The sequence below is a fragment of the Echinops telfairi genome, unplaced genomic scaffold (assembly GCF_000313985.2).
Source record: "Echinops telfairi isolate 266 unplaced genomic scaffold, ASM31398v2 ScPeMD7_7468;HRSCAF=8506_0, whole genome shotgun sequence".
Classification (NCBI taxonomy): Eukaryota; Metazoa; Chordata; class Mammalia; order Afrosoricida; family Tenrecidae; genus Echinops; species Echinops telfairi.
In genome coordinates, this window is record NW_022111369.1 from 23,263,234 (window position 1) to 23,285,078 (window position 21,845).

A 21,845-nucleotide genomic window follows, 5' to 3' on the forward strand; every position below is an offset into this window, starting at 1 on the left:
GATTCCCTACTCCGCACTGGCAGGTTGTCTTCACACCTTGCAGCACTGGGTTGAAGTTTGGTCCCTCTTTTCCTGTGGATTTCTTAATATGGCTCTCCTACCCAAGTCTCTAACTTCTACAAAATGATTGGGTGGGGCTATGCAAACAGGGTGTGTGTAACATTAATTGAGGGAATTGGTCAGTTTTTTGTACCATGCCCCTGGATGTAAGGATGAGCCATCTCTGAAATAGAAGCAGAGAGAGAAACTCCAAGGACCGTGGAAGAGCATGTTCAAGATCTCTACCTGAAGAGGCACCATCATGACCACATGTATGACTGTGGTGCAGAGACTCAGAGGAGCAGCTTCGGAGCTTTGGGGCACTCTCTCCTTATTCATCTCGACTATGGGACTATAGGAATGACAAGAGTGCTGGCTTCCTGGCCCACAGAGGCTAAGGTCAAGGGACCATGTGGCTCAAAGGATGAGAACCAGAGAGAGACTTGGCTGCTGGCTGAAGTGACCAATGACTGTAGCCTTACTGTTTGCTGATCTTGATTCTTAACTTCTCTAATAATGCTCTTTATTGTTGAGTATTGTCTGTGAGTTTTATGTGGCTACTGCAATGAATTAGCAAACCCAGAATAGATGTAGAGTCGTGTGGGTGGAAAACCTGCTTTGCTGGAGCTTCAATAGGACTGAAATATGGGAAATCAAATAGTAGCAAGTCAGAAAAATCATAGCTTCTATCATTGTAAAGACTGTATGTGTTCAATGATTCTAATCCTTTTTTAAGTTGTGACTTTGAAGGTTTATTTCTTAAAGGGAAAAAAGTTAAACTACAGAAACTTTAATACTGAGTTTTAGTCAAGAATTCCCTATATTTTTGGTTTAACTCATTGAAAGAAATTTACTTCTTTACAAGGGAAGGAGCCCTGGTGGTATAGTGATTATGCATGAGGCTGCCAATCACAAGGTCAGCAGTCTGAAACCACCAGTGCATCCTGCTAGAGAAAGACTACACTTTCTACTCCCATGAAGAGTAAAGTCTTGGAAACCCACAGTTTCCAAGTCCTACCTTGCTTTATAGGGTCACTAAGGTGTTGGAATTACTTGATGGCATTCAGGGTTTTTGAAAGGGGAAGTTAAAAGAATTTCTCAAAATCGCGTTATAACAGCATGGTTGCCGACCAGGCAAAAGTCCTGCTTCCGAGGAACGCAGTGCATATTCTGGGCTATGAAAGTCAATTTCAGCATACTTAATTTGATGAATACAAATATCTATATACTGTAAGTGGTCATCTTTCTAGCTTCTACTTTGGAAAACAAGAAAAAGAATTTCCATAATTAAACAGAGAATTAAGCAATCCACATGCCAGGTGTTCCTTGCTTTAATCATTTTAAAGTTCTGTTCTACAAGGGAAAAACTTGGGGTACAGCAGGAAGGCTTGGGCTGCCAACAGAGAGGTCAGCGATCAGAAGTCACCAGTTATCTGTGCTGCAGAAGCAAACTGCGGCCGTCTGCTCCTGTAGAGATGACCACCTCACAGACCCTATGGGACAGTTCTACTCTGTACTTGAGATTCACTATGAGTCTTCATGAACTCTATGGCAGTAATCTGGGCTTTATATTCTTACAAAGTGCAGTAATGTCTTGTGCTCAATAGATGGCGACCTAATATTCAGTCATCAAGGCATTCTTTATTTGCATAAACCAAAATAATCCACCGGATGAAAATAAAAGGAGATCAATTACAAATATTCCTTATTTTACAACGGGGGAAAAATAGTACTTTAACATATAAACTTTAGAAAATGACACACTCTTTACCACATTGGCACACAGGTTTAGTGTGAGTGTACATATACGATGGTATGAGCTGAGAAGCACTATCTGGCTACTTTGTCATGTTGATTTTTCATATTAGACTGTGCTGTAGATCCTTACTGCTCTATCTTTTCTGGCAAGATTGACTGTTAAATTATACCTCATGAGCATATGAGAATTGCAGACTAGGGAATGATTCTGTGCTTCTTTGTATACTTTATGGCAAAGTACTTGTTTTAAGTAATACAATCAAGTGCCAAGATTTAACAAGAATACTGAATAAAAGTCCAGAATGTTTATTTTTTTTTAAAAAAGCAATAATGAAGATATGGTGAAGAACTGCAAACCATCTTTCATTATTAATCAGTTTTATATGGATCATATCTATGAACAAATTAATAAAAAGGTAATATACAGAACCTTTTTGCAAATATGTATGTAGTTTGTTTTCAGAATCTCTAATCAATATGCAAAGGTGAGAGATTTCCGCTCAAGTAGCAATTGTAGACCTACTCTTCAGTGCCAACATTCAGTTTTGATGACTCTCAACTAGCTATCATGTGGATATGATTGATTTCTGTAGAACAGCCTATAAATAGCTCTCCAGCCACCACACTCGTTTTGGTTTCTTGCATTGTAATTGGTGACTGAAATTTGAATCGTTTCTTTCTCCAACAGAGAAGACAAGCTAGCTTCTCAAAGAGCAGTTTACAATATAAGTAATTCCTTGAAATTGGGGAGGCCATATCATACATTATTTATTTTTTAATGATAGTAGGTGAAAAAAATCTAAATCCACTACTTGAGCAAGGGAGAGAACAGATTTATGAAAGCATGCTTTAATGATAATAATTTTAGATTGCACTTCCTAAACAAAAATGCAGGAGCCCCAGGGGTACAGTGGTTACACATTGAACTGCCAACCACAAACAAAATTTAGCAGTTCAAAACCACCAGCCACGTTGTGGGAGAAAGACGAGTAAAAGTTAACAGACTCTGAAACCCCCACAGGCAGTTCTACCCTGTCCTATAGGGTCACCATGAGCCAGAATCGACCCTGTGGTAATGAGTGAGTGAAACTAAAATGCTACTCCATGCCTATATAGGCCTACATAGCTTAAAACCATAAAAATTCTACCATTATATATATTTTATCACACAGCAGAAAAAAATGGTGATATCAAATGCACCCTTTAACTGAAAGTGAATTATACTTAAATATTTCAGATTTATGTATGTCCTACAAGACCTTTAAATAAAATTTCCTATGGTCTCCTATAATTTTCCATCTGTATATTATAATGAACTTTTTATTATTGTTACTAATAATATGGTTGTTGCTTCTTTTTAGTCAATGCTTTAGAGTTTTAATTTTAACACTGCCTTTATAATATTAAAATTTTTCAATTTTTTTTTTCCAATGAAGACACCAAGCAAGCATCTCATCTACCTGTTTTCAAAAATTAGGTTTTCTTTCCTCATAGGTGTTGCTCTGCTTGTTATTCATGCTGAAATGGACTGGAGACTCAGAGGGAGGCAGACTAAGAAACAGATTCCACTTAATGAAAATAGATCTTCTCCAACTATTTGACTAATAGAGATCAAGATATCCAAAACAAAATACCAATTCTCCCTTCAAGCATTTAAGATATGTGATTCCTGTGTACTTACAAGTATTAATGTCTTGTAATTTTTATGAACAATTTACCGTACACTGAATTTATACTCACACCACAATGAAAATAATCTCTCCAAAATATGAAATTTACAGGATTGGAGAAATATGCAATAATACTGAATTAATACCACTAATGAGTGGGGACAAGCAAATTAATAACAAATAAAGTATGGAATAATAAAACTTTTTAAATTCAAAAAGCATATAATCTAATTGGCAATAGAGAACATGAATACAAATACCTATGTACAGTACAAATAGGAAAGGCATAACAGAATAACAATGTTTTCAATTGAGACCAAGTCGGTGATTCGATTTAAGAAAAGGTGTTAAATAAAAAAAATTCTACTTAACACCTTTTCTTAAATCAAAGTGCGGATGACTAAAAAAAAAAAAAAAAGATAAATGGTAGGCTTCTCATTTTGGAAATAATTCACCAGAGATTAATCTCACAGCTCAATTCACCTTATAATTGAAATTTTTATTTAATTTAGAAACAGTGGCATTCAGATGAAAGAAACCTCATGCCTATTAGTACTTTTTTTCATTTCCAATTTGTATTACTATACCAAAACTCTTGCTTTCCATGAGGTCGTATTCCAGTCGAAGATTTAGGACATGTAGACATATATCCATACTATAAATTAGAATGAGAAGTAAAAATGCTAAGTCATGTTAGTACAGAAATGAGGAGACTATTTCTTGCGTGTGCGTATAGTGTGCACTCTGACTAATTTGAGGCTGGAGTTACTAGAAGAACTGAGGAAACCTTGGAAGAGGGAGTATTTGCACTCACCCCAGTCATTCTCCATGGCATATTACTAGTGTGGCCAAGACGAATTTATGAATTGGCTCAGACCCTTATATGGTATTTAGTATCCCTAACCTTTCAGGAATATCCTCTCATTCCTGTATCTGTATATGTCTGTACGTATTTATTGCAGGCTCCTGACCAGCAACATTTACCAGGAGAGAACCAGAGGAAGATATTAAGGATGGGAAGGAGTGAAATAAAATTTATTAAATGACTGCTTAAATGGTTAACCCATTTGGCTTTAAATGCTGTATATAGAAGTCTTCATATATTTTATCAGTAGTTGCTTACTTATAGTCGATCCTAATTTTCCATTTTGAAACTTCTCATTCCAGTGCATCATAATACAAGGAGACTTCAAAAAGTTTGTGGAAAATTCCGTTATCTCTTGATCCCCTTCTTTCTGTGAACTTTATGCAAGCCCTCCTATAAACCTGACTAGATTTCATTTCTGGAGGGGCTGAGTGGTGGCAAATGGTAAACAAACACACTCAGCTGCCAACCAAACCCTTGCGTTTGTGGTCTGGGTGGAAGATTTTAGGAGACGGAGTCAGAGTAACAAAGAGAACCTGAAGACCAGGAGACTGTGCTCAAGAGAGCTGTACCCCTGAGGTCCAGGTTATACTAAGATTCAGAGGAGTCCTGGTGGTATAGTGCCTTGAGTTGGGCTGCTAACCACAAGGTCAACAGATTGAAACCATGCGCAGCTTCTTGGGAGAAAGATGAAGGCTTTCTGCTCCTGTGAAGGTTTCCAGCCTCGGAAATCCACAGGGACAGTGGCACTCTGTCCTATAAGGTCCCCATGAGTCAGATTTGACTTGAGGGCACTGAATTCGGTTTTGGTCACATATTAAATTCTCCAGCGAGCAGACTGTAAAACAGAGATTAGCATGGAAGATACTTATTAAGAAGTGCCTACATCTGTGAAGAGAGGCCTTAGGAAGGAGTGGGCAGAAAGCAAAGATGAGGCCCTAGTGCAGTTTTAGCTGATCACACAGGAGCTCTGGAGCTAGAATAAACCTTCTGAGTGGTCCCTAATTGGGCCAAAATTCCCAAGCTTTTTTTGGTCTTCCTTAAGGAGACTTGGTGCATTGGGTAGCTGCAAGGTCAGCGGTTCACACCCATTAGCTACTCCACGGGAGAAAGATGAGGCTCTCTGTGCTACTGTAAATACTTAAGAGTCTTGGAAACTCTACAAAGATTTACTATGTGTTGGAAACAACTTTATGGCAGTTGGTGTCATTTATTTATTATTTATCGTCCTCACTTTACCCATCAGTCATTTGCACTGGGGGTTGTTAGGGTCTGCAACTGAGGTGATTACTAAAATGACAGACAGGCTCCCAACAGCTGTATCTGGCTTGAGATTACAGTATCACCAGTGTTGGAGCTTATCTGTGTTTAAGTACTAATCTGCAATGAAAATTTCCTCATTTTTTCACATCCGTAATTCTGCTTTCTGGCATCTCCCTCCAACCCCACACCATCTTCCTACAGAATTAAAGCCTCTTTTCAAATTTACAATCCCTGACAGACTTGTGTTCACCTACAAAGCAGTAGTGAGCAGTCTCATGTATTTATCACCCATGTGAAATTGTCCACTGCAGATTAAGTAGGAAGCCCATACTTATCCTTGCTTAATGGACACTCCATCCCTGAGCCTAACTTCATATTTTAATCAAGTAGAAAATTCAGAGGCAGGTAGCAGTCAATTTCAAATCCTAATGTAAGACCAAGGAGTTGTCATTCCTTTTTTTTTTTTTAATTAACTATCTTTAAGAAAAAATATTTGGTTTAAGACATTTTCTAGACAAAGATAAGCTAAATAAATGAATCCAAACTCTTCTGGCAAGATTTTAGGGAGGACTGAGCTATCAAAATCATCCCTAAATTCTGAATAGAGTATTATAGCTACCTCACATTTTGATACATCCCGGTTTCATTTTTGCATGGCTTTATGTGTGCTCTGGCAACAGAGATCGTGTATTGAGCTGTTAACCACAAGGTCAGCAGTTCAAACTCACCAGGTACTCTGAGAGAGAAAGATGAGGCTTTCTACTCCCATAAAGTTTTACAGCTTGGAAACCCACCCTGCTCTATGGCAGTGAGTTTAAGTTACGTGTGCATCATAGGCATTCTGTTCCCTATGTTTCCTTAAGAAAAAAAAAATTCCACCCAACCTGTGGCCATCTAGTCATTTCCAACTCATAGTGACCCCATGGATTAGAGTAGAACACCATTCCGGAGGGTTTTTTTGGCTGCAATGTTTACGGAAACATATCACCAGGCCTTTCTTCTGTGGCACTGCTCAGTGCATGACGATGTTTTTATACCTTGCATCCCCTCCTACATTTCAGGCTACTGGTCCTGTTCTTGCCCAGCTCTCTTCTACTTCAGGATCTCCCCAGTGCTTCTTCTAATGGAACACTGAGTGTCCTCAGTCATCACAGCATTGACTCCCTTTCCATTCGCAGATCCTGGAATTAAGGTCACCTTCTCGGAGCCCCACACAATCTAATGTAATACCTCCATGCTAAACCTATTCCTTTGATACGAACTAACGTTATTATCCTGGAAACCGTTGTGATGATTCTAGAACATCATGTTTAAATATTTAAGTTATCTGCTATTCACTATTAGGAGCCCTGGTGGTGTAGTTAGTTACACATTGGGCTGCTAATGGCAAGGTCAGCAGTTCGAATCCATCATTCGTGTCTCAGGAGAAAGTTGACACTTTTTAGCTCCCATAAAGATTTACAACATCGGATTCTAGGGGGCAATTCTACCCTGCCATACAGGGTGACCAGGAGTAGGAACTGACTAGATGGTTTTAGGTTATTCACTATTGCATCACTAGCACAAAGACCAGTGCCGGCTATCTAAGAGTTTACTTTTATGTCACTCTGGTTTTACAAAAGACTTTTAACACCTAACCAAGAAACCCACAGAAGATATCCTCCCAGTGAGCTGTTCAAGGGGCAGCATGCACGCCGAGCAGCTAGTCTGGCGTCACCCAAGCTCCTGTGCCCTGGGAAGACACTCAGCATCTTGGCATCAAACGGCAATAGCTTAGCGTGGAAATATTATATGCCAGTGTTTTTAAGGTTGTATGTTACGTGGTATGTTTGAATCTGGGAACACTCAAACATCTTTCCCATATAAATTGTAGTAATTGCTTTTTGTTTTATGCCATTTTGGTTTACCAAAGTTTCATAGGACCACTCTACTTTTGATAGTGGGGGAAACATGCATTCAGTAAAGAGTCATTTAAAGAATGAATAGCGGCAAAAAATAAAAAGAATGAATACAGGTAATAAATATATATGAATTTGAATACACAGCAGAAACACAATTATTAAATATAAAATTCTCTTTTGTGAGGGGGAGACAATCCAAATATAAAATTCTCTTTTGTGAGGGGGAGACAATCCATTATATATAATATCTAGAACAGTATTTATGAGTAAAAAAGACTGCTGCTCTGTATCTTTATTTCATAATTTCACTAAATAAGATATTTTTATTTCCCAGTCTTCCCAAAGACATTCTACTACAAGATAGGTTTGTTTGTTACTACAGAAAATGTTTTTCTAAGCAACAAAAATATATTACTGCCGTTGAGTTAATTCCAACTCATAGTTATTCTAAGGAACACAGTAGAACTGACCTTGTGATTTTCCAAGACTGTAAGCCTTTACAGAAATGTAAAGTCTCTACAGAGCAGCTAGTGGTTTTGAACTGCTTGCCTTGTAAATAGCAGCACAACACATAATCCACTACATCACTAGCACTCCAGTAAGGAAAATAAACTTGGCTATATAAGAGACATTCTGTTGTTGATAAAAACATTACAAGGAAAAATGCTAAAGATCCTTAAGCGTAACTTCCCAATTTCATATTAGAAACAAGCCTATGATAAAGAAAGTCTGTACAAGAGAGACAAACAAAAACAAGCTATAAATTAGGTCACTTGACTTACAATAACATTGTTGCAAGATTCTTTCATAATTTGGGGCTAGCTTTTAACGCAAGTGTATAAACTGTCCCAGGAGCTTCACTGTGTTCAAGAATTCAAGTTTTGAGAGGGTCAAATGGAATGCCTTTTTACTCTCATGCTCAAATATGGGGCATTCTGTAGATCTAAGTCTGTGCTTCCAATAACACAGTAATGGTTTTAATCAAACAAGGTATTAAAATTTTATTTTCAATTGTACTTCTTTCAAGTTCTATATATATTCTCTTGTCTGTATTAGGAAACACACACACACTCTCTCCCTCCCCACTTCTTATCTAAAACTCCCAAGTGGTTCTCTCTCTAAACTAGCTAGTCTATAAATCTGTTTCTTGGAGAAAAACATCATGTTTAGTCTACCTATACCATTTATTTTTTATAAGACTGACTGTATCTTCTCTCTGGCTTCATCTTCTAAGATCAAAGGGTAGCCTGGCCTAAGAATGTAGACTTTCTTCCAGGGGCTGGAGACACAGTAATAACTGAGCCTCATGCCAGGACCATAAAAAGCAAGCAAGACTTTGTTCTGTATTTGAAGAAGAATCGATGCAATAAAAGAAAAGCATCCCAATATATCATGAAGTATAGTAGAAACGAGCACAGATAAGTCTTAGGAAAAAATGTTAAGTGCATCTATCAGGCAAAATTTTAAATAGTGACTAATCACTAAATGAAACTGATGCTATGTCTCCAAATCATCAGGCAGTTGTCATAGCCCACTGTGACATTAAAGCCAAGACAATGTATGAGTCAAAGTGGACCTTGAGGTGCATATAAAGGAGCTCTGGTGGCACAATAGATGATGGTGCTGGCCACAGTTCAAACTCGCCAGTCCCTTCATGGGAGAAAGGTGAGACTGTCTACTTTCATAGAGATGTATAGCTTCGTAAGCCCACAGGGGCGGTTCTACTCTGTCTTATAGGGTCACTAGACGTTGGAATTGACTCAAAGGCCATGAGTTTTATTTTTTTAATGCAGATAAGGTCAGGATTAATATTAGCACAAAACATCTATGCTAGTCTAAATTGATCTTACCTGTCACTCCCAGAGAAAGTTATAATAAGTAATATAGCAATGCAGGGGTGGAAAAAAATAACTAGCAGGGTCTTTTGTCATATTTGTCACATTTCAGTAAACTTACAAAGTTAAATGTGTTTTCTAAGTGGAATGTCAAGAGACGTATTTATTATGCCCAGTGATACTGTACTGAGAAGAAGGCATTGTCACTAGCTTCAATAAAACAAAACAAGTGCAGAGCTAAGATAAAGCCAACTTTATTACAATGATATTTCCAACTTCAAAATGCATGTAGTGATTTGTTATTGAGTTGAGAGCTAATATATAGTACATTATATTACATGAAGGAAACAATTCTGGTCAGCTAGTTAGCATGCATAGATTGCTGAAAACACCGCTTCCTAAGTATAGCAGCAACAAGCAAGTAGCTTTTATCACGAAGTATAATAGCTCCTCTCATGTCTCCTGAACAATAATTCATATTGTAATTTTGTTAGTTTCCCTAATTTAAATCAAAGTAAAATTTTTGTTTTGTTTTTCCATATCTTAGTAGTTAATGGCTACAACTGTCTATACCCACAAACATGCATCAGCTTAGAAAATTTTCCATGGTTGAAAACAGGACTTTGCATATAAACAAAAGGACACCTTATCTCCCCATCCTAAACAAGAGTAGAATTTCATTTTCTCTTCTTTTTGTTGTAGTGGAAAAATCTGGGGCTCCTCCTTTGCATACAGCAATCCTGAGTGCTATTTAATTCCAAAATTACCAGATCTATAGGAAACTCCAATAAAGTTTCCTCTGCATAATCTTGCCTCATCATGTTTGTTGATTTAGAATAATTTACAATCCACAAGAAAACTGTAACAATGAATTTAAAAGTAATCATGGAAAATGTAGCAACACAAAGTGTTTTTCAAATTCATTAATGATATCACTTGTGCATGCACCTCTGCTCAAAATAACCTAACGATAAACAAATTCCACTTATGAAAAGAAGAGCTCTTTCCAGATTAGTACCCTAACAATGGAAACAGATGTAAACCCACTGGCACAAACCCTGTTCATCTTCCTTGTATGTTACAACAGTAGGAAATGGTTAGAAAAGTATGGAAAAGTTCTATTTCCTAATAAGTAGAACAACACAGATTTTACTATGTAAGTTGGAAAAAAAAAAAGGAAAAAGAAAATGAAAGGTGTGTGCTAGGCTGCGAGGGGGCAAGGTTCATGAATCACTGCACGTTAAGAGCACGTGCTGAAACTTCATGGTGCCAGTCACGTAATTTTGTGTATTTAGGGCTAAAGACGTGAAGGGGGATCTTTTCCCTGTGGAAATAAAAACAGAAGAGTGACAGAAGAGTCATAAGAAAGAGAAAGAAAAGGTTTCTACACTTCAATCACTTCATCATGCAGAACATGCCGTTCAGAAGCTTTTCACTAGTGATTTTATTAAATAGCCAAGATTTTTCAGAGGAGAGCACTTGAGAAATAACAAGTTAACTTAGAGCCTCCTTGAAAATGCCAGTGTTTATGCCCAAAATAAAGTGACTGCAAGATGATGCATGTACTCATTCACAGATATCTGAACTGTTAGCAAAGCAATCCAAAGAACAGCCTCTAACTCTATCTTATTTCTAGTGCTCAAGAATAAGCCTTAGATATAAAATCCAGAAAATACTTACTAATTTAAAAACTCTTAAGTTGTACATTTCATTTAGGTCACAAAAGGCACCAAAGTTAAAGGCTTAGCTTCTACTTGCAATGAAAAAATGCCATACACCATTACATACTGGAAAACTTGAGAAACCAAAGTAAGACCATTCATGAAAAGAAAGCATTCAATTAACAAAAATCAGGAGAACTTACTTTGCCTTCTTAGTACTATCATTTTCAGATTCTTTAACTGAAAAATAATAACCAATATTCAAAATTAGTTTCCTTTTCTTTAAACTTCAAAATCATTTAAGCAAAATTACCTGTGCTAAAAAAAGCCTTCAAACAAAACCCATTGCTGTGGAGTCTAATTCAAAATCATATGACCCCATAGGACAGAGAACTGTAGGTGTAATGTTTCCAAGGTGGGACTACTTATGTAAGCACATCACTAAATCTGTCGCCCCTGGAGCAGGTGGTGGGTATGAATTTTCAGCTTTTCATTTAGCTGTCAAGTAGTTCATTCACTACTATGCCCCCAGAGTCCAATCAATACCAATAGTCACAGCTTCACAGAAAAATGCCTAAATTCACAGTCAGCATGCTGATTCCAACTCAAGGTGACCTATAGGACAGGGTAGAATTGCCTCTTGGGTTTCCGAGACTTTATAACTCTATGGGAGAAAGTATCATCTTTCTCTTGTGGGGTGGCTGGTGGGTTCAAACTGCTACCTTATGGTAGAAGCTCAGCGCATTCCCCACTAGGCCACTAGCCACTACTGTTACACATTTCAATGTATTTACAGGTGGGGTAATGCCTTATTTACAATGTTCATGTAATGTGTGGCATAATTTAAAACTAAATTGTCTCTGGATAGTTTTCCAATAACTGCCATGCTACCTGCTACTCTAGGGCAAAGATCATTCACCCACTAGGATGTCTCTAGGATTTTACTTACGATGTTCAGTCCCAGTGATCTGGGCCAGGATACGGAAAGAGCGAGACTGAGTGGTGCCAGTCCTTGGGCGCCAGTCTTCAGTATCCTCAATCAGCCTCTTCTTGCTAGCATCACTATGAGTAGGTATGTGATAAAACTCTGTATTGCGCTCCACAATGTGTTTTCTTGGTGGGCTAGATTTAAGAAGGGGGAATAAAAAGAAGTTAAGACTTCTACCAGGAGAATAAATTAGGGCCTATCATAATTTATACAAATAATCCCCAATGTTTCTTTTATGTACTTTAAAAATGTTTGCATGTATAGTGTATATATATAGTTTTACCTTTCCCTAAAATAGACTGGAATAGGTTTTAAAAAAACTAATATTAATTTAAAAAACTGTATTCCCTGGCTAGTGTAAATGGTTAATGCCCAAACTACTAACTGAAAGGTTGGCAGTCCAAACCCAGGCAGAGGTCCCTCGGAAGATGGTTTGGACGATCCGATTCTAAAATGCCATAAGCCACAAGCTTGAAGATGTAACGAGTAACTCTACCCTGCATACACCACATTGCCGTGAGTTGGAATTAACTCAACAGCAATCAGTGATTATGATGCTAATATGAAATGACAGTATAGGAGTAGATTCAACAGAAAGATTACCGTTTAGGTGGAATTTTCCTTTTAATTGACAGAAGAAGGCAGTAGAGGAAAGATTTCCAACATGAAGAAAAGAAAAGGAAGAATAAGAAAAAAGAAACATAACTAGAAACTTAAACATCTACAGTAGTTAAACTAAAGAAAAAGCAAGTCATTTGAATTTGCTGGTATACATCTTACGACATCTAAAGTACAGATGTGAATTATATGTGAACCACTGTTAAATATTCATATGATACTAGAACAGAATGGACTCACAGTGACCCTATCTGTAAGGCAAAGTGGAACTGCCCCTGCGGATTTCCAAGACTGTAACCCCTTTACGTGAGCAGAAAGCCTTGTCTCTACCCCATGAAGTGGCTAGTGGTTTTAAACCAGATTAACACGTAGCCTACTACAGCACCAGGGATTCCTGGAAATGGATTTGGTGGCATTGAGAGTGGACTGGCTTTCACAAAGTAAATGACTGTGAATTTACTAGGCCTGGGAACCAAGAAAGGCTTAACAGAGATTAAGCTAGCAATGTCAAGCAATTGTGGAAAGTCAGTACTGTTTGTTTCTGCAGTTTTTCATTTATATGTATAAATACCCCTCTTGTTAATAAAGCTGTTGCATATTATCAGTGTACTCAGAGAATACATGTGGTATGCTGGAAACTACAGAATTATTTATCAAAGGACCAGAACTTAAATCTAAGTTCTATGGCTTTTTACTTGTATAAATCTGGGATCAATTAAAATCTCACTGAATCTTGGTTGTTTCATTTACAAGATGAGGCTGTTACATATAAAGCAAGGTCATTTTGAGATAAATTAAGAACTGTAAAAGATATTTGTTAACTACATAATACAAGACTTATGGGTTTATACAGATGCACTTATTCTCCTATAAACAAAGCATAAATATTAAGGAATTTACAACTTATATTATTTTAGCATAAAGTCAAGATCTATTGACTATAATGAATACTCTCCACTTGCCCCTTTATTCCAAACTAGGACAAATGCAGACTGTTGGAAGCTATGAGCTTAATCAGAGAACGAAAAAGGAACAAGAGTCTGAACTAAGCCAACTATGTACTGGCACAAGATGAAAGTGGAGAAAGAGTGCCAAGTCTGATGAGATGTGAGTGGCAACTCCTGCTAGGTGTAACTCACAGCTAGAAAATCACAGCACTCTCAGCATGCCACCAGACTGCTGTCACTTTGATAGTGTAACTATCAAATCTCAGCACAGTGGAAATCTAGCCCTCCAAGCTCCAACTTCCCAGCCTTCCCATGCCTTGGTGAAGAGCACAAGTGAATTAAGGTCAGTAACAATGACTGATTTTGAGCTGTGGTAGTGTAGTGGTTACATTCAGGGCTGTTAGCCTCAAAACCACCAGTTCAAAACCACGCTGCTCAACAGTAGGATGAGGCTTTCTATGCCTATAAAGACTATAATGAAGAAGTACAGTCTTGGAAACCCACAGGGGCAGTTCTACCCTACTTATTGGGTCACTGTGTTTTTTTTTTTAGTTTGGAATTTAAAGTAAGACCGATAGAAATTCCAGCAATACGTCCTGTACACAGTGTGTGTTTCAGACAAGTAACTTAACTTTTCAAAGTCTCAATTTTCCCCGGTATGATATGTGAATTACATCTACTTAAAAGGGTTGTTCTGGGGAATCGGTGAGATAGATAGCATATTTTTCACAGTACCTAGCACACAGTAACAATCATTATAATGTATCCTCTTTTGTTTACTAGAAAAATTAATTGCCATTTATATTTTAATACTATGGGTCATCCATCTGCACATATAAAGAAGAGACTCAGTAAAATTTCCATGCAAAAATAGTATATGCATATTATCATTTAGATTAGTGTTTGAAATTCTAGAAGTGAAATATCTGAGACTTCAAAATCTAATCCTTCTTAAAACAGACAAAATATTCAAAAATTAGGAAGTTTAAGATTACTTTAAAATCACAACGCTTTCAGGAGATATAAATCCCAAAGAAGATAACCCTTTATCTTATATAGTTACATGGAAGAGTTTATATCTGGTCTACTGCTAAAATAATCATATTACATTTCTCTATCAACAGTCAGTCAGCATTAATTTCAGAGATAAAAGTACATTATCCTTAAAAAAAAAAGTACATTATCCTGTATCAAAGAAATACAGAACAGGGGTGTCGAGCTAAGCCACAAACATTAATGAAATGTCACTACTTATATATTGTAGCTAAGATGCCACACTTACAACAGTATAGTACACTTAGAGAGTCTTGTGACATTTACCACTGCCCTAAGGGATCATTTTAAATTATATAATGTTTCTAAATATTTACTTAGTGTTTTCTGCCTCTAAAACATTATGCTCTGATTATACTATGATTCAAAGAGAAGTTTCGAATGTTTTTTTTTATGTATTTGGGATAAAACATAAACTGTAAGAACAAATAATTTAATGTATAGAAATTCTAAATGACTGTATTCACTACAATGTTTTCAATCACTAAACAAGGGAGATCCAAGCCATGTATTTAACTCCAGTATACAGTGTCCATATTACTCATTGCCCCGAAGGGTTTCCTACGTTTTTCCATTCCAGAAGTGCAAGAGTTCTTATGTACCCACGGGGTTCATGTGAAGTTCTCTAGCATGAAAACATGTTGCTTATACTTTCTAATGCATTGGAGAATTTAAACTAGAAGCTAATAATAAAATTACTGGTGGTATTAAAGTTGAAAGCATGAGAGAAAGTTACAAGGACAATGATGAAACTGAAATCACAAAAGGAACCAATGGTTAAGTACTTACACTGTGCCAGGGTTACTGATGGAAGAGTAACACACACATAAAAGATGGAAGAGTAGAGAAGCCATTGAAGTTTCCAAGATGATGAAAAACAGACAAAGGTGAGAGCCACCCCCAAATAGAAGACAAAATAAAAAATGAAATGGCAAAATTCGGTACACACTAGTTAAGAATGTTACACAAAAAACATGCTTCAGAATAATCATGAAACACGGACTAACAAAAATATACAATTGTTAGTTAAAATTACATCACAAAGTTATTAGGACACTATTTTTTTCTTTTTTTCTTCCCAATCCATTGAAAAATGCTTTGTATCTTAATGCTAACTCAATTCTCAAGTTACTGAATACCAAGAGAGCAAAACTCACTTTTAATTTTTTTTTAATTTTAGGTTTTTAACAATGTACTAAATAAAATTTATTATTATGTTATAATAAACTACAAAGAAAAATATTTGTTAAGTGGTAGAAACAGATCACTTAAAATCATTTTTTAAATCTGGAGAGAAGAAAGAAAAAAATGTTCCATTTTGTGTAATATTATAAATAAGAATTCAATTCTCTCACAACATAAATTATCCTCAATTATATATTATCTTTTTAAAGTGAATACTATTTAAATTTTTCCTTTGTCTTTCTTAATGTAGTGGCACTGATCAAATGAATAGAGGAAGCACGAATGAGCAATTTTCCTAACTAATGGACAATTACTTTGTATCATTCTCTCCCCATTCCTCCTTATCACCACTCTCATCCAACAAATTCTTATAACTCGAAGACTGCTTTGTAGGGAACTTTGTAGTTCAGAAAAGTTTGTCTGGTAAGACATAGAAAAGGAATTACATTAGTAATGTCTAAAGAAGGAAAATCTCAAAATACAATTCATTCATATAGGTCTCTAGTACAGTCATTACAAAGAAATTATTCAGATTCTATTATTGATACACATGACTAATGTATAAACTCTGTATAGTTTGTCAAAGAATACATGATAGAACCATTATAAAGTTTAGTTTGAGTAACTAACAATTTAATGTAAAATTAGTGAGAAAACCACCAACTAGTCATAATTCTAACTTTCACTGAATGAGGAAGGTGTGAAAGAGGAATACTGATCTCAATCGTTTACGTGCATCTATTCTTCTACAACACCAAGCCCTCTCTTCTGCATCTTTTTAGGGAAACAGTCTTGCAAAATTTAACCCTTCCTAAACAAAGTATAATTTTGGATGTATATATAAACATTTTAATATTTAGGGAAAACATTTTATTATATGAAGCTAAGAGAGAAGATATTCTATAGTGTGATGAGGAGCAAGAAAGTGGAGGTTCAACCGTTTTAACCAAAAGATGCCTCTTTGAATATCTCAATCAAATAGTTCCATGTGTTTTATAAAATGGGACCAAGTGAACAGTCCACTATGCAAAATAGTCTCAAAAAGGGCAACATCAAAAGCCAGATGACCTGGCTTCTTTTCCTGCTTGTTCTGCCCACTTCTCCAGTACTGGGGAAAGCCACATGTACAGAAACCCCATTTCCTTCTCTTTGGACATGCTGTCAGGAGAGACCAGTCCCTGGAGAAGGACATCGTGCTTGGTAAAGTGGAAGGGCAGTGAAAACTAGGAAGGCCCTCAACTAGATGGAGTGACACTGTGACTGCATCGGTGGACTCAGGCATAGGAACAATTGTGAGGAGGGCGCAGGACTGTGCAGAGTTTCCTACTGCTGTGCATAGGATTGCTATGGGTTTGGGCTGACTGGATGGCAGTAAACAACACAACATTTTCCTCTCGGTACTGAAACTGACCGACAACTTTCCTGTCTCTTGGAATTGTGATTAAGAGCATGTTTCATACACGTAAAAGTACTTGGATAATTACACAAATGGAGGTTTCTGTTAACAATAGGCAATACCCTCAATTATGTGCACGAGTATGTGTGTGTCTGTGCATGTGCACACACATGCACGCACACACATCCATAGTCCATGCATGTCAATTCGTTCACACAGCCTCAATTCACTTAATTTATCCTTACATTTATAACTGTTAAAAGCAAATACCATTTCAAAGTAACAGAAACATGCCCAAGTCACAAGTAGCTGATACGGAAGAAGGTATACCAAAATTCAGCTTTAAAAGATTGAAACTTGAATCCTGGGCTCTACCATTTATAAGCTACAAGAGCTGAGAAAATTACTTTAACCTCTCTGCGTTCAGAGTCCAAGTGAAAAATCACAAAATGCATTTAGACACAGCTAGCACAATGCACAGTAGTAATATAGTAATACTTAATGAGGTCATAAATCCAAATATGTAATCTTTAAAAATCTGTAACTTATGTTCAAATTTATTTCTCCAACTCTTATATTTCTGTCTTTAATATAGAATTGCTGTTGCAGCACTAAAATTTGGTAATTGGTATAAAAGAAAACTTGACTCTGTGGGTAAGAATTGAAGTATAAAAAGAGATGATATGCAAACTATTTGAATACCTCAAATAGTTTGTGTTTCAGAAAATGGAACATGATGGCAACATGCTCGATACAATTGTTGTATGGAATGTTAACTACCCACATATTGAATCATGTTTGGGAATGCTTTAATAGTACGCTGGTGTAAAATAGTGCTATGTTAAATATGACATGAAACTGACGTGTTGGTAAGACATACTGGTATGAAGCTGCTTTAACAATTCAATGTTTAATTCTCTTAGATATATCCCATATAGATAGTCTGTACTTCTCATTCTACTCTATCGTATGATGATGTAGAAACTTAACCACATACTGGGAGCAATTGTACTTTCATGTAAAATTATCTGAAGTTCTGATCCAATATAATTTTCTTCCTTTTAGAAATCTAATAATAAATGGTGAGTTTAACGTCAATACCTATACAACAAATGTGAGATTTTAAAGAGTCACATCAAAGTGATTCCAATGCCTTAAGCCAATTAACTGTGACCTTTAATAAGTTGGTAATTATCTCAAATAATGAGACTTTCTTACCATTCACACTGAAGCACAACTCCATGTGTTGAGTTTAAAACCTATGATCAACATTATCTGAATTAAAACACGCTTAAAAAATAAAGAAGATTCTTAAATGATTTTACAAAAAAAAAGGGAACCAGTTTGTGTAATAATTTGGAAATCGGCTAAGTTTACATATGCTATCCACTAGTGGTACAAATGCTTATGCTTTCTCACCTAGCTTTATGTGTGTCTTCTAGTAGTCTTCTTTACATGCCCATCAAGCATTGTATCTTTCAAATCATTACACCGCAAACCCCACAGATATCTTATGAAATAAGTTAAACACTATTTATTTATTACTAAAAAGCAATTCACCACAGCATAGCAAAACAAACCAAACTTATTGAGACACTGAATGTGGTTATTCTAAATTATAGGTCTTTTGCAAAATTTCACTTCATTTTGCAAAAATTGGCATTCATGCTGTTTACTTATACATAAATCACCATATTTCCCCTCCAGTAATGTGGATACTAACTTTTTCACTTCTGTTCTCTGCAAAGAGAAAAGCATGTGAAAAGCATTTTAAAAATAATACTGACATATCATCATTTGTTTTCATCTTCCAAGGCCAGGTTCTTCAAAATACCACATAGGAACTGTTAGAAAAATTCAGTCGCTTAAAATTGAAATTATTATAAAATACGTAAAAGACTTACCTCTCAGATGCAGTGGCACTGTATAATGCAAGGACATATGGCAAGGAAAAAGGTAAGTTACTTAGGCTACTTGATGCAAAATATAGAGTCCCTTCCAGTTTGGATGTAAAATCCCATTTTGCTCTAAAGGAAGCAGCAAACTAAGACAATAATTTGTACATATATACTAATGGTTCAAATGTTTTCAAGTGCCTTAGTCATTTCTAGGTAAAAAAGGGAAGAGGAACGCTTGGATAGTATTATTAAGAGATAGCTATCCTACTGATAGCAACTTAAGTATAGATTCCACACAGCTCTATTAGAATAGCTCATTTCTTAATAAGAATTAATTAACTCTTAGTAAGCACTTGCTTGTCTCTTTTGTTCTTTAAGCCTTTACAAATTTGCATAGGATGTCTACTAACTTTGCACATTAACTAGCCACTTTAAATGACTTGAACATTAACAGTCCTCCATTATTTTGAAGGAAAAAAACAATACATTTAACATTATAGCTTTCTGATATCTTAAATTTTTGTTCAATGGTGTTTTATATTTTCAAACACAAAATCTGCTAATGAAAAGTAACTACTCTTCACTTTAAGGAGTTTTATTGAAGATCTTTTATAACATTATAAAAATATGACAAATGTTACCACCACATACTAAATAAACAGTGATACCTCCTAACTGAAAAGTTTGACACCAGATGCAGAATATGCATTTGTCAGTCTCCAAAACCTATCACTGACTACGGAAGTGTATGACTTATTTTCTCATTTCTCTGATCTAAATGTTGTGAGAGCGGGGGGCACTGTAAGTTTGTCTTAGCAGTTCACAGACACCACACGCTGTTTTCCTAGTAGTCAAGTTCTCATTGTCCTAGCATCTGGACAGCACATGAAATCTATTTTTAAGTGCACCTAGTTTGCAAATGCAAAGCAGGTACTTGCTTCTTAATAACATTATAAAAATGTAATGATCCCCTTCCTCTGGTATCATGTACAGTTGCTAAACACCAGGCATGTGTTCAATATTCACCAGTTGACTGATTAACAAGTAAGAATAAAGATTCTACAATAACACTGCTGCCTACGGCTTCAGTTTGAAAATAAGATGCATTATCATTTGGAGTTTCATCATCAAAGTTGTGTTTCTAAAACACAAAAACTAGGTCTGGTGTTTACAGATAATTTAAATGATGAGCTTTTCTATAACATTGATATGTCTTTATCTCTTACCACGCCTTTATCTTTCCATTAACAAGACTGCTTTATGAATCTTTAGTGTTAGCTTAAAAAGACACTTCTTTCAATGGACTTATTTCTTCAGATCCTAGAATTTCATAAACATTGTAGACTTGAGTTTTCTCTAAGGTTAGCATTTGATAGATGTCCAGATATCCAAGTTAATTATTCTAAAAATGACTGTCTTAAAATAGAAACAAAAAATCCAAACATATATATATTTAAAAACATTTGAAATCTACATACTATTTCTCATCCTCAAGTAAAAAAAGAAATAGTATTCTTTGATGAACACTACTCTTCCTCAACAGATACATCAAAACATTAAAAAGCCTCAACCACAAAACCGTATGTAAGGCCCAGTAGCTGCTCTTCCCTAGACCTCCTGCTCTTTTTCCCCAGCAGCAGCCTGGATCTCTGCCACCTGCTCTTTCAAAGTCCAAAAGTTGCCATGGCAGCAGTGCTTCAGAAAGCACAGTCCCTTCATTACTTGAATTAACATTCGGAAGGGATTACCTCATAGAAAGGACCTCTCCATGCAATTATTTCATTTTCCTGGGAACTGGCAGTGATGGAAACCATCACGTGTGCAGATTATTTCCCTTTGTTTGTTTTCTTTTAAGGTACAATTTTTCACATTAAATCTGTTGGAAACAATTTTCCAAAAACAACTTTGGTTTTAAATATGGACATTAAATTCCAGAGAATAAAATCCATACATGGAAATTTATTAATGGGGACTAGTGAAAATAGACATGCAATTTTGTAACTATGTGTAGTTCAAATAAGTTAATACCTTAGACCAATTTTTTAAGAGCTTTAAAAAATAATCTTTTTAGGAAACAAGAACTTGAGGAACAGATTTTTTAAAAATTTTGTTAGCACTATATATTTGGGTGTACATTGGTTTAAATTAATTCATTTTAGAAGAATCTTTACAATGAAAATATTTGCTTCTGTTGCTTTTTTGGTTTTTGTCTTTACTGTGATTTTTTAATTGTTATGAAATATATATAGCTTTCTGTTTTAAAGTTAAACTAGAGTTTAACTTATCTGAAAAGAATGTTGCTTGAAATCTGCTTTAAACTAAAGTAACATACATGAGTCAAAATTAGAGCTGTGTTCTGTTTTCTTAAGACTACCTCCTGGAGAGGTGAGGGAAAAACAATAGTGGGTTATAACCTCCTTATTTCCTTTCTCCTCAGGTGAGCTACCTAAAATGAAGACAATTGCAACCACTCTGTTCACACTTCTGGTGACCAACAAAAAGACAGAACACTGAGGAGGAAAATGATTCAACATTTGCCTTGCATTATACGTGCCAGCTGCTCAGTATTTGCCAGGACTTCGAGAAGAGTTACAGAGTATGTTATATGGCTCACAGCATGTCAAACGCACAATTAGGTCTGATTAACCTGTAATCGCCTTGCAGAAAGTGCTGTATTTATATAGTATCAATAAAGGCACCTGTTAATGAAACAAATAAAATAGTATCTCCTTTCGTTCAAAAATCACCTGATATTCTGCCGGTACAGA

At 36.0% G+C, this 21,845-nt stretch overlaps 1 protein-coding gene across 1 annotated transcript in view; it reads right to left on the minus strand.

The window, feature by feature from the left end:
* Positions 1–21,845, minus strand: part of PDLIM5 (PDZ and LIM domain 5) — a 223,385-nt gene that overhangs the window by 78,464 nt on the left and 123,076 nt on the right. Inside the window, exons 6-8 of the mRNA XM_045284331.1 lie at positions 12,584–12,601; positions 11,942–12,114; positions 11,196–11,232 (exon numbers count right to left, since the gene is read on the minus strand). Coding sequence (XP_045140266.1) covers positions 11,196–11,232; positions 11,942–12,114; positions 12,584–12,601 — 228 coding nt within the window. The remainder of the gene's footprint in view (positions 1–11,195; positions 11,233–11,941; positions 12,115–12,583; positions 12,602–21,845) is intronic.